We start from the raw sequence: 12,841 nt of genomic DNA, 5'->3' as shown, positions 1-12,841 counted from the left end.
AGCAAGACGCCACCTTTTTGCTTCACAAGTACCCCAGGCCAACTTTCACTACCACCTATAACCCAACTGCCCACCGCTCACTTAAAGCGTCAGTCCTGCTGCAGACAGCAGGTCTTTTGATTGTAGGGTTTAACGCGCCGACGCAACGCAGGCGATGAGGCGCGCCGTAGTGGAGGGCTCCGGATTAATTTTGACCACCTGGAGATCTTTATCGTGCGCCGAAATCTCGTACGCACGGGCGTTTTTGCTTTTCGCCTCCATCAGAAAAGCGGCCGCCGCGGCCGGGAATCGAACCCGCGACCTCGTGCCCAGCAGCGCAACACCTTAGCCACTGAGCCACCGCGGCGGGTCAGACAGCAGGTCTGAAACTTCCCACAGACTGGGACGGAGGATGTATTGGGGCACAAAGGGGCCAGAAGACACCACACGCCAGGGCCGTAGCCAAGAATTTTTTTCGGGGAGGGCGCGGTCGACCAAAAGATGGGAGGGGGAAATATGTAGGCAAGGCTTCTTGCGCGTTGTTTTTTCAAACGAAGCTTGAAATAACTGACTTTGACGTGTGATTTGTGTATGCTCAACGCTAACAGTAAAGCTCATGTTAAGGAGCTTTGATGATGATGATGATGATGATGATGACGACGCTGACGACGACGACCTAAATTCCTGTTCGCCGTTCTACAGGTAGGCCACGGGTGATTCGTTTGTCCATAGAGCAGGCGGTTATGCGGGCACGCGCTGTGAGCGTGACCATGAGTGCGCTCATGAGTGGCGCGCGGTCTCCGAAGTTCATTAGGCGGAAGTGGAGGCCAACACGGCTGTTTACTATCAAGATTCACGTGTTTTAGATTTTCCGTTAGGAAAGGGACTAATAAGTTTTCTTATCAGCTATGAAGTGCAGTCGAGCACAATTTGAAGGTTATCGCGCCAGCATCCAGCAGCCAAGCATGCCACCGACCTACGGTTTCGTTTCGGAACCATGAAAATCAAGATTTCGCGTTTTTCTCTCCCTTATTGGCTGTGCCATGCTACAACAATGGCTCGCACGACTGACTTGCCACCCTTTGTTTTTCAAGCTTTACATTTGTTGTTATCGAGTACAGACTTGGTTGCCGATGGTAACGAAACTGGCATAGAAGATTTCCTAAAGCTGGTGTTCTGTCTGCTTCATTTGAAAGAGTAGCTTTCCACCAATAACCTTCAAATCGCACTGGACTGTATGTGCGGCACAATTGTATATTATGGCAGTGAAGCTAGCAAACGTGCGTCTTCGTTCTTAAGTAATCATCTTTATTTTGTTATTTTTGGTCCTAGTAACATGAATAGTAAACTTGCGCTTAGCGGAACACCTTATTGCACTGCTGTTGAATGTTGAGCTTGTTGCACGTTTCTTAAATTTCATTCTATTTCTAGCCGTTAAATCGAACAGACATGGCTTCAGTAAAATTCCGGTTAAGCAAATACAGAATTCTGATTCTAACCAAGAAGGAGGTCAAGGAAACAATGGAATAGTGCCAAAAAGACAAAGCTCCACAATAAAGAGAATTGTAGTTTTGTTGACGTGGAGGAAATACAAGATGGGGAAAGCAATGCTTTTCATACAGCAGAAATCATGGAACTGCAATAGTCAACGAAATGCGATGTCGGTAGAAAAATAAACATATCAAAGATTGATAGTTGACTGCACAAAATACAGTGACATGCTCTGTCATGTTATTACACTTTGTACCAGTGTAAAGACAAGGAATGACACGCTAAAGTCCAGACCACATGGATGCCTATATGAGGCTTTTCCTGCTGTTCCGCCATTTCCCGGCCGTGCTGTTCCGCCAGCGAAACAGCGAGACTGCCTCGATCGGCTCGCGGCAGGTTCCCGGCGCAGCTCGGCGTACACCGCGCGAAATGCAGCTGGGCTGTATATGTCAACATATGTTGACATATACAGCATATGGAGCAGGCACAGGGATCAGACGTTGACGTAGCCATTGTTTTCAGCTTTATATGAGCAAGAATGTCCTTAAAACTGCAGTTTTCACGCCTGCAGGTGACTCCAGGTGGTTCTTCAGGTTACTTGAACCGCACCCCAGCCTGGCACGAAACATTTCGGGGAGGCACAGGCCCGGTGTGCCCCCCCCCCTTCCCTGGCTATGCCCCTGCCACACACCCTATCAAAATTTTTATTTTGTGTTATTTTTTTTGCTGTGCATCAGCTTTTCAGCTTCTTTTGCAACTAATACACGTTTCACTGAGAAGGAAGAGGGTTTGTAGTAAATTCCTAAACTCGGGTAAACTTAAAACAGAATCTCCCATTCCCCTTGTACAATGTTGCGATTCAGAAATGCGCCCAATCCTTGAGAGATAAAGCCCGTCCCTGCAATCCCCACCTCCGTGCAGGCTGGCCTCGACAAAGACGCGGATGCACTGGATGCAGCCATGCAGGTTGCTCGGGGTGATGTGGGCCAGGTCGCGCACCAGGAAGGCCAGGCACTCGCAGCACTTGGCCAGTGCAAATGGGTCGTGGGGCAGCAGCTCACAGGCCAGGCTGATGGAGAACTGGTTCACGGGGGGAGCAGCACTGCGGCCGCGCTGCTGCTCTTCCTCGGCACCAGCACCCCCGCCGCTGACCTGCAGCCGCGGGAAAAGAGGGAGGATCAGGACCCGCCACAACCAAGTGCTGCTGCCGCCACTGCTGAGCAGCGGTGGGCTCCGAAAGGTTGATGAAAAAACTAGCATGCGGAAGCCCGTCTAAATTTCTGTTCCTTCGAGTCTCGTCTCGAGAACAGAGAGCAGTGCTCTACAGACTACCTCATATGCTTGGGGTTGTCAATCAGTGCCGATGCTAAATTAATTTCCAGTACTCTCAGACTTGGACACCAAGCCTACTGGCAGTTCTTCAAGAAGAAAAAGAAAAATGATTTATAAGAACAGCAGTGCCCAAACCTCTGGTATGACTACCCCCACAGTCTAGAGAGGTGCTAGGCTTTATCATTACAGGTGAAACTAATTGGTGGAACTGATCACTCTCGTAGCAGGTCGCATTTTGTGAGCCAGCAATGTGCAAACATCAAGTGTTTGCCGCACAAGAGCACAATTTCATCCAAAATAGTATGTATATATGTAGTCCAATTACTACACAGTCTTAGTTCACTGGATAACACAAAAGAGATGATGTTGCACTCTGAGAGGGAAAAAACAAAAGAAGCAAGACTAACAGGTTGTGAGGCTAATATTTGCAGCCTAGTAAACTTTTCCCATTACGTGAGCAAAAGACTGCCTTATCCTTGCTTCTACTCATAAGAGTCCACTGAGTAACCACCGCATTGTGCGAACTGCCACATTTCATTTCATTTAAGAAACTGAAGAGGGACCAAACATGACAAAGCAAATAAACCAAACCCAATTCTTTCCTCACCCCTTCTCTGTATTACCCCAAAAGGATTGGAAAAGTGGGCAAAGTACCACAGCCACAATGCTCACCAGTATCCAACCGCCGGCCGAGGAGTCTACCGTACTTCTGGGTACGTCATCTTGGGAGATGCTCGGAGCACGGGCAACAGCCCCTCCACTGGGCGACTGGTGCTGGTACAGCTCACTGTCCGACGTGTAGCCACGGTCCACGGGGCCTTCCTGGCGTCCATGAGTGCCCCGTGACAGCTCGCTATCGGACTGGGCACCCACTGGACCCACAGGCACAAAAAGCACATGTGGCCCCAAGTGATGGTTCGAGCAGACAGCTACACTGCATTTAAACATCTTACCTCAGTCATTTTGCATCTTCCCCCAACTAACATACCTACCTCTTGTCACTTTAATCAGAGAAAATGCAGCTTCTTTAAATCTCCCCCCCCCACCCCCCACCCCCCACCGAAGCTCAGCAGCACAGGGCACTCATGTGCCTTTTGTTTCTTATCTTTTTTTCTTGGCTTAGAATGGGAAGTGGTGATGCCTTAGCAGATGAATCAGCGCTGATGGCCAAAAGTAAACATCTTAATCAGAATAAAAAACCAATGCAAAAAATCATTAGTGAAATACAGTAAAACTTTGCCATAAACAAGCCATAAGGAGAGCCAGAATTCTTTAAATAGAAGCGCTGATAAAGTGTAATGCCAATAGTGCAGAAAGGGATTTGGAATCACTTCCTCATATCCATTCATTTACAACAACCGTTTTCACCACATTTATGATAAACTGTACTAGGATTGAAATGTCATGATGTGACAACCAGTGATAGGATAGGTGCATAACGGGTTAGGATAGGTGCATAATGAATTCTGAACACACTGATACTGACTAATAAACATCTTTTAAAAGACGCTTAAGCCCTTTAAGGCAGACAATAGTCACTAAACCATTGCCAGTTAAAGTGCCATATAATGATAGCCTGGTAGCTGGCACTGCACTTTATGTGCTCCCGTTACGATGTCAAGTTAACTTAATCTCTTACTATAGTCTTTGTATGGATGAGAGCAGAGGCAAGTACAGGGGAGTTCCTCGCAGTGCTTATGGTCATCTGTTTCAATCCTTTGCTTGGGATTTTCATCCCCAAACTTGCGAGCCGTCTGTCTCTATGAGCATGAAACCTGCACTCAATTGCCAGTACAGAAACACAGATGGACGGTGCACACCCCAAACCTTTGATAAACAAAATTCCTAAAACACACGAGTTTGATGCACTACTGCAAATTAAGAAAGATGTTATATTCATTTCAATAGGCCGCACACAGGCTTAAAGGCTCTGTGCAGCTCAAAGCACGATATTTCATCTGTGTGGAAAGCAGAACACCAGTAAACCATCATGAATGTTTGCATCGATGGTTTCGAACAAATGGGAGAAAAGAGTATCGGCAAAAGTATACGCAATCCATGCAATGGAGCATGATGTGTGAAGAAGATTGGTCACTATGAATGTGTATGGTCTGTTATACCCAGTAGCGTGTTTTGTCATGCACGAGGAAAACATTTATGCAGGGGAGGCAACAGGGCTTTAGTGCACTCCACGCCACCTGCGCAGAAGCCACCCCTCTCCCTCCCGACTCACCCCGCCAAAAACGCGCCCCTGCTACTGACACACAGACTCTTAGCTTCATGACCTACTATTATCCGAAGCTATGCCCCCCCCCCCCCCCCCCCCCAGCTTAACATGTCCCTCACGTTACATTCAATAAATTTTTCGGGTCCTTGAAACGCTGATCCCAGGATGCTATTCCCGGTTGAACATGCTGCAAAGCAGTTCAACCACACAAAGTATGAGCCTTTTTCAGCACCTATGGTGCATGAAACTTTAGAGTACGAAAGCTGCTACATACTTTGCAAAACAACACAAAAATGTCCGTTTCCCTTGGGTGTTGTTTGTAGTCAATATTTCACCCTCTCTTTTAACTACAAACTGAAATCACTAGTGTGCGATACTGACACACATCAGGTGCAGCCTTGGGAACGTTTTTGTGTGTTTACAGCCAAAAAAACTTTGTTTTATCAATCAACAACAAAGACTTCCAACCGGCTGAGATCAGGTGGCATGGAGCGTGTTCGTCTTGTTCACAGTGCCACGTCATGTGTTTCGGAGTCACGGTTGCAAAACAACAAAAGTATTTAAATTTAGTGATGAAGTCAGGCATTATTGGATGAGTGGAGGCTGGTGAAAAGAAGTGAGTGTTGCAGAAGCAATCAGAATTCTCCACAGCACTTTTCAGCATGACACTGCTCAACAAAGCTGACATAAAGGCGAAGGCAGTGCAGCCCGGCCATTCTAGAGCGTGTCGTGTGCATGCTCCTGCAACTGGTTCTGCAAAGCGGCTTTGCGGTGGCTCTAGATGAGAGGTGCTCGGACAGCAAAGATGGCAGCGCTGAGTGCCTCAAGACTGAATTTAGGGAGCTGTCAGCATTCCCGGAGGCTCCAATTCAGGTCCTGATTCAGTCTCTGACTATGGGACCTCCTTCCTTCTGAGTACACAAATTCTGTAATTCATTTACTGCCAAAACAAAACCACTTCTTACTTTCTCCGACTCTGCCTCCCATGTGCCATACCTGATGGCAAAACAACACACGAGTTTGTAAGTGCTGACGACTATGGACTATGTGCAAGCTGGGGCAAATCTTAATATGGAAATCGTGGTGGACATCGTCGATGACTAAGAAGCAGACCCTATTAGCAACCCTGACTACGTTCCCAACCCCCTACTGCAGCTGAGCATGCATCAGCGCACAGCTTGATTGCCATTGTTGTGGCACAACGGATGGCGCCAGACTTTCTCGTTTGGACGGTGTCGATGAGCTCGAAGATAGTTTTATGAACTTCATTGCACAGAAGAAGCAAGATAAGGTCACAGACCCTTTTCATGCCAATGAAGTTCACTGGTCATGGCACTGTGTCTCATATTTTCCATGTTTTGAGAAACAAATCGGTAAGCTACCGCTTGTCACTATCTTAAAAAGCTTTCGGTGATGTGTGGAATTATCAGACAAGCTCCAGATAGGCATATTCTATATTTAGAATTATTGATACATCAAACCATTTTGCGGACCCCGAACAGTTCGATATATCCAGGTTCGACTGTGTCAAGTTACCGACAAACCTCGCATGCTGGAAAGACACCACAAGGGTTGGCCCCATAAGTGCCCAATATACTCACTCCCTTTAGCATGCACCGTTCTGGGGCTCACCAGAGGTGGTGGTGCTCTCGGCCACCGAGGTCATAGAGCGGTGAAAGGAGGGTGGCCGCTGGAGTGTGGGGGCCTGCTGGGGCCGGAGGCCTGCACCCGCGCACGCCATGAGCAAGAACAGGGTGGCCCAGTCTGAGGGTGCCTGCAGGCAGGTGGCGCTCGTGCGCAGCAGCTCGTGCAGGGCACATGCAACCTGGCCACACACCTGCTGCAGGGTGTTCGGCCGCAGCAGCAGCAGCAGCTGCAGCGAGCCCAGCACCTGCGCGTACACCACGGCCACCACCACTGAGCCACACACCACGCTCGCCCAATCTTTTGCAGGGTGGCCAGGCCTGTTTCTTAGACTTCACCTACGAGGGTTGCTGCTGCAAAACAAGCCCTGCTCCCCTCCAGGTGCAGTCTGCCAAAAGTTAGTTTTCCCACATTCGAGAACCATCCCACAACTGCACTCTGCTAACCTTCCGCTACACCATGCTTTAGGCTGAAATGAAGCACCTGCACTTACAGATACCAAATTTTACTTATGCCTTTTGTTCCGCTTGTGCCAGTAAGTTTACAAACTTTAAGCAAGCCTGACATGCTACCACACAGTGTCCAATGTGCCACATGCAGATATGCAGTCAAACTTCGGGTCTTAGTTTGCTTTACAAAAAGCCCCACCACTGCTTCCACCTTCTGACATCTACAACACAGCAAAGTGTCACATCTTTTGTTGCACACCCAGTGCCATACAAGTAACATACCTGCATGCTACTGCGAAAAAATGTGAAGCCTGGTGCCCTCTGGCCCGTCTATTAAGTGGGCCAGGTAGAAATGCTCCAAAGGAATGAATACCCAGATGTTCGTTTCCCTTTAAGCCCAACTGCTCTGCCCGCCATAGGAATGCTACTGCTGCCAATCCACCTACACCCAACACACAGCCTTTGGAAGTGCTGCTCACGGGTCCCACAATGTTCGTGTTGCATACCCAATACGCATAAATCATGGCCAAATCTAACCAATCTTGGCATACCATTGTCCATTGCCTATGAGGTGATGAAAGTGACACACACACAAGCTTTACGCCATGAACTGCAAACTAGTTTCCCAAAATGGGTTTCTTACATACAGTCAGGACCCCTAATGAGAGCCCTGTAAACTTAATACACTGTATTAGTAGCATGTTACATAACATACGCGGTACGCTGAAAAATATGTCTGCAGATGATAGTGTCCTTAAAGTGAACAGGGTAATTTACAACTGCCTTGATATTTGTAGTCGTGCTTCTGCTTATACAATGAAGGCTACAGTACACAACCTGGTTCACTGTTGAAATTTTTGTTGTATCAAATAGTTGTCCATCTCATCTGCATGAATAACTAAGGCTTCCCTTTACAACAGTAAAATTTTAAACACACCAACTTTTCTACTCCAAAAGGCAAATATGACTCATCCAAAGATAGTGCTCTGCGTTCTTGCATTTTCGAAAAGTTTTGATCATTTTATCTGGACACTTGCTATGAAAAATCTACGTAATGTCTAAAAATAAGGGGGCACGCTCATTCTTACTCGTAAACAGTCATTCTAGATAGCTGAATAAACAAAAGACCAAGAAGATTTAAAGGAATCTAGGGAAAAGCAACTTGTCAGTGCAAGGGTTAATTTGTGCCACAGTTCCATCTTGAGTGTTACTCCAGAAATCAGTTGACCGTAAGTCGACGAACGCGCGGGCAGCACTGGTGCTTGCCTGAGAGGTCATCTCCTCCCGTCGGATAAGCCTGATGGCCAGGCGCAAGATGCCGACGACTGCGCGCTCCAACAGAAATCGATAGTCGCTGGCACTTGCACCCATTACCAGGGTATATAAGTGGTCCCGCACAGCCGGCCAGATGGGTCCCACTCGGTCCCTGCAGGAGGGAACAATGCGGCACTGGACTTCCTTCCTCCCTCCTTGCCTTTCCCATCCCCGTCACAACCATTCCCAGCTACTTGTACAATAGCTTTACCAGCCATTTGAAATGTAGCTTGCCCCACAAGCAAGTAGCAGCAGAAATGCACAATCAAGAATGATCCTCACTGAGATTAAACAAAAAAAATGAGAGGTCTGCGAATATTCAAAACTTTGCTTGCTTTGTAAATAGTATTTGGCATTCGTCTCGATTTGCAGCACAGTTTTACCATTCAAAATATTAACAGTTTTCAAACCTTCCAAATTTACGAATTACTAATAGGGCAACAAAAGTTGGCTCTGCCGCATGACATGCGAACTTTCAAAGTTCACTCCGCGGCTGGCTCCTTAGAGTTGTCACTTTTGCACGATGTCAAAGTTGTGCAGAAAAGCCTAACCCGTGCAAGCCCCACAAGAAACCCAGTGTATGCTAACTCTGGTGTGTGTCAGCTGAAGTAGAACATGACTTGAGTAAAACTTGAAAGCCGCAAAGAACTTTCCCCCCAGTATAGCGGCATCAGTGAGGAATAAAGAGGTATTACCTGTTGGTAATGCTTGCAGTAAGATAATTCCAGCCGCTAACATGTCTCACCTCTTCTCAATGACTGGAGGGGTCAGTAAAACATACTTGCTGCATGCGCAGCATGTTGAGGAACCCGCATTTCTTCATGGCAATGAATTCCAAATTTTTGTTCCACTGGTTGTTCGCCATCCTGTCTTCCTCTGTTAGTTTTACTTTTTTGTACAGTTTTCTTATCAATCACTAGTATATAAACATTCAGATGCGTCAAGTCCTGACTACTTAAGTTGTCCTCTTTTTTTTGTTGTAGCAATGTTTAAAGGAGCCATGAAGAGAAAACACAAGTTTGGTTCATTCAAAAGATTGTCTCGTTAGAATCATACTGACACCACTTTTAACGTAAACTTCGCTCAAATAAGCTACATAATTAGGAAAAACGGGAATGGTCATGCGACCCACCAGCTCATTTCCCGCAACAGAACCTGTGATGTCACATGGGCTAAGCTCTGCGATTGGCGGAGGCTGGCAGAAGCAGACGCAAATTAGGTAGAGCTTACAAACTAGACGAACGAGTGATTTGCGCTTAAATTTAGGGCACATTCTTTACAAAGCAATAAGAATGATGGGACAAACAGTGGAAGTTACGAAAGCACATGTAAACATAGAAGTACTGATGCGTTCTGCTGTTCGTACTGCGCACAGCATGCTTTGGTTTAGCTGCACAGCATTACGGGGCTTGGGGTTGTCGCAGACGATACTGGCCGATTTACGCAAGCAACGGTGTCTTACGTGACCCCATTTGTCGAGCGAGCACTGTTTCAGGGAACGAATATTTTCTCCCAGAACAAAAACAAGCCAGGTTTAAATGCAGGCAAAAACAAACCAAACGCTTGCCACGGTACGGTGGCGCCATCTAGGTTACGGAACGTAAAGAAACGCGGGAACAAACCAACACCGCTGTACAGGGTGGAGACAATTTTCGAACGGTCCCGTGCCGCCGCAATTGGGCCAACGGGCTCAACGCGTTATTCTTTTCGTTTCCCACGAGACCTAGCAACGCGAAACAGACAATATGATTCAAACTTCTTCAGTAAACCGCGTTGCGGCGATAATTTTAGCGCGGTTTTGACACAATGACTTGCTTCGGCGGCGAGCGAGCAACCGAACATGGCGGCGCCAGCGTTACGTGTCTCTACCCTGTACGGCGGATGCGTGAATGAAGGTACTCTAGGCTGCAGAGCGGTCGGTTCCTGTGATGTCACTTGGGACCACGAAAACGCACGATTGAGCGGGAAAATCAAAATTTTAACCTAAATTGTTTAATTTCTCAGTGAATAAAGCACCGTTTGTATCCGGACAAGCGCTGGGGGCACTATAAAACACGAAATCTTTCGAATAAAACCAACTTGCATTTTCTCTTCATGGCTCCTTTAACAAGCACTTACCGTATTTACTCGCGTAATCCTCGCACTCGCGTAATCCTCGCACCCCTAATGTGAGCCACCAAAACTTGAATTTTTTGGTTGCTCGCATAATCCTCGCACCCCCAACTTTGCAGCGGTGAAAGTTGCCTGCTCGCGAAACCCGCATGGTGCACGCGCTCTCCAACGCGCGCGCCCTGCCCCGCCGCCTCTCCGTTCGGCAGAGAGGGCTGTGTATCCAAGGCCATCCAGGCGCCCTAACAACCTGTATGGCTACTCCCTAACAGGCACACTGTCCTTGAGCCGGTTTTGCGCATGTTTCGCGTGCGCGCAACTAGACGGTGTTCGCACAGCCCGCTGTCGTGTCGTCGTGTCGCCGTCGTGGTCCCGCCGTTGAGCGGCGCGCAGCAGTCAGTGAGTCACTCGCGTCAGTGGTGGATAGCTCGCTGCCGTTTTGAGAACTTTTTGATCTAATTGTTTTGTGCTTGGTGCCGCTTCGCCATGGGGAGGAACGCCAGCTACACTGCCGCTTTCAAATTGAAAGCGAAAGAGTACGCGATCGAACACGGCAACCGTGCCGCAGGCAGGCGCTTCGGCGTCACCGACTTCAACGTGCATTACTGGAGTAGGGCACGCACATACGACGACGAGATAAGGCGCGCGCCAGAAAGCAAAGGCGGCAATTTCATGATCGCTGATCCACGGGAGACTGTTTACGTTGTAAATAATAAAATAAAAAGAAATAGCTGCTGTTGGCAACACTGAGCTTACCTATACAAAAAACGACCGCTACATTTAGCGGGATTGGCATATGGCAAATTGGCAACACTGTGCACCGGATTTTTTTTTTCCGCATAATTCTCGCACCCCTAACTTTGCATTGACTTTTCCGAAAAAAAAGTGCGAGGATTATGCGAGTAAATACGGTATACATTAAAGCAAGGATATTCGTACCAAATATATTCGATTTGATTAGCAGTCAGTGTTTACTCTTTGCACTCGTCTTGCAGTTCAAAATTTGATATTTGCACAACTCTGGAAATGCCTGTTTCAGAGACTAAAATGCTCTAACAGAAAAAAAAAAAAGTTACACTAGCCCATGAATAATGAATAGTATCTGCAGTGCCAATGAAATTACCCTACAAGAAAAATAACCCTGTGGCTGATATTACATGCCGGTCATGCTGTCTTGGCAGTGCTCCGAAACAATTACCGCCATATGCAAATACTAGGCATCCCAGAACTCTGTCACCTAAAGCAGGAAGAAGATAATGCTGCACCTCAACATGAAACAAAAGGCTGCTTCGGGGGCAGAAACTTCATCTCAGAAAATGAAATTTATTTTTCCGAAAGATGACATTTCTATCAACATAGTCAATGAGTAATGAAGCAATCATAACGACAGAGTGCCTATTTAGTGTCTGAGTCACTAATGACGTCAAGTCCTCTGCTAATTAACACACCCCTTTGGGCCCTGGAGACACAAATATCAGACTGAGTTTGCATTAATCAAAGCACTTCCATTAAATTGGGTAGCACAAGGGTGAAATAACTGAAATTAGATGGCACTTGGATTAAATTCAGCAGGAAAATCTGTAGTGTTACCCCGACTCAAATTGTTGCAAACCTCGAGTCTTAGGGACCTCATTCCCAACCCCATTCCCAACCTCATTCCCTCATTAATTCCCTCAACAGAACCTCATTCCCAAAATTAATTTAATGTTTGCCCATAAAATGTTAAAATAACTTTTTAAGCAAAGTCTGAGGACTTAAGGTCTTGGAACTAGGTACAGATAAGTGCAAGAACTAAGATCAATGACAAACTAACATAGCAATGCTAAAGAAGTAGATTTCTTTGCTATATTACTGTTATAAGTGAACTCATAAGCAACAATAAACAAATCTTCTTTTGTGTAACTGCAATGTACGCCTTAGCCATTGGTTTTTTAACAACCCAAAAAGTTTCTTTTACAGCACTGCTACTATTGTTAACAAGAAGTGCTGACACTTTTTATAAAAATTTCTCATACATGAAATAATGTGTTTATTTAAAAACATGCAGTACAGGGTTCGTACAGGCTCCAAAAGCAAAAATTCAAGGGTTTTCAAGGACTTTCAAGGACCAGAAAACACATTTTCAAGGTTTCCATCTAATGTTTTATCTTGGATTATTTATAACGTTTTCAAAAGTTTTTTACTGCACAATACCTAAGCACATTAGTGCACATTTAGATAGGCCCTAATGGGTTCGCGAATGCTCCCGCAGCTTTATTTTTTATTTCATGGTTGGTATTTAGAGGTTTTTCTTTTT

General features: G+C 46.5%; 1 protein-coding gene across 1 annotated transcript in view; it reads right to left on the bottom strand.

Moving 5' to 3' along the window:
- Garz (Sec7 domain-containing protein garz) overlaps positions 1–12,841 on the bottom strand; it is an 82,697-nt gene that overhangs the window by 23,845 nt on the left and 46,011 nt on the right. Inside the window, exons 23-26 of the mRNA XM_077682265.1 lie at positions 8,389–8,548; positions 6,662–6,920; positions 3,475–3,674; positions 2,382–2,622 (exon numbers count right to left, since the gene is read on the bottom strand). Of these exons, the coding sequence (XP_077538391.1) occupies positions 2,382–2,622; positions 3,475–3,674; positions 6,662–6,920; positions 8,389–8,548 (860 nt within the window). The remainder of the gene's footprint in view (positions 1–2,381; positions 2,623–3,474; positions 3,675–6,661; positions 6,921–8,388; positions 8,549–12,841) is intronic.

Source organism: Haemaphysalis longicornis, unplaced genomic scaffold (assembly GCF_048455015.1).
Source record: "Haemaphysalis longicornis isolate Haplotype H1 unplaced genomic scaffold, Haemaphysalis longicornis Haplotype H1 scaffold_1, whole genome shotgun sequence".
Taxonomy (NCBI): Eukaryota; Metazoa; Arthropoda; class Arachnida; order Ixodida; family Ixodidae; genus Haemaphysalis; species Haemaphysalis longicornis.
This window is presented reverse-complemented; position numbering and strand designations above follow the sequence as displayed.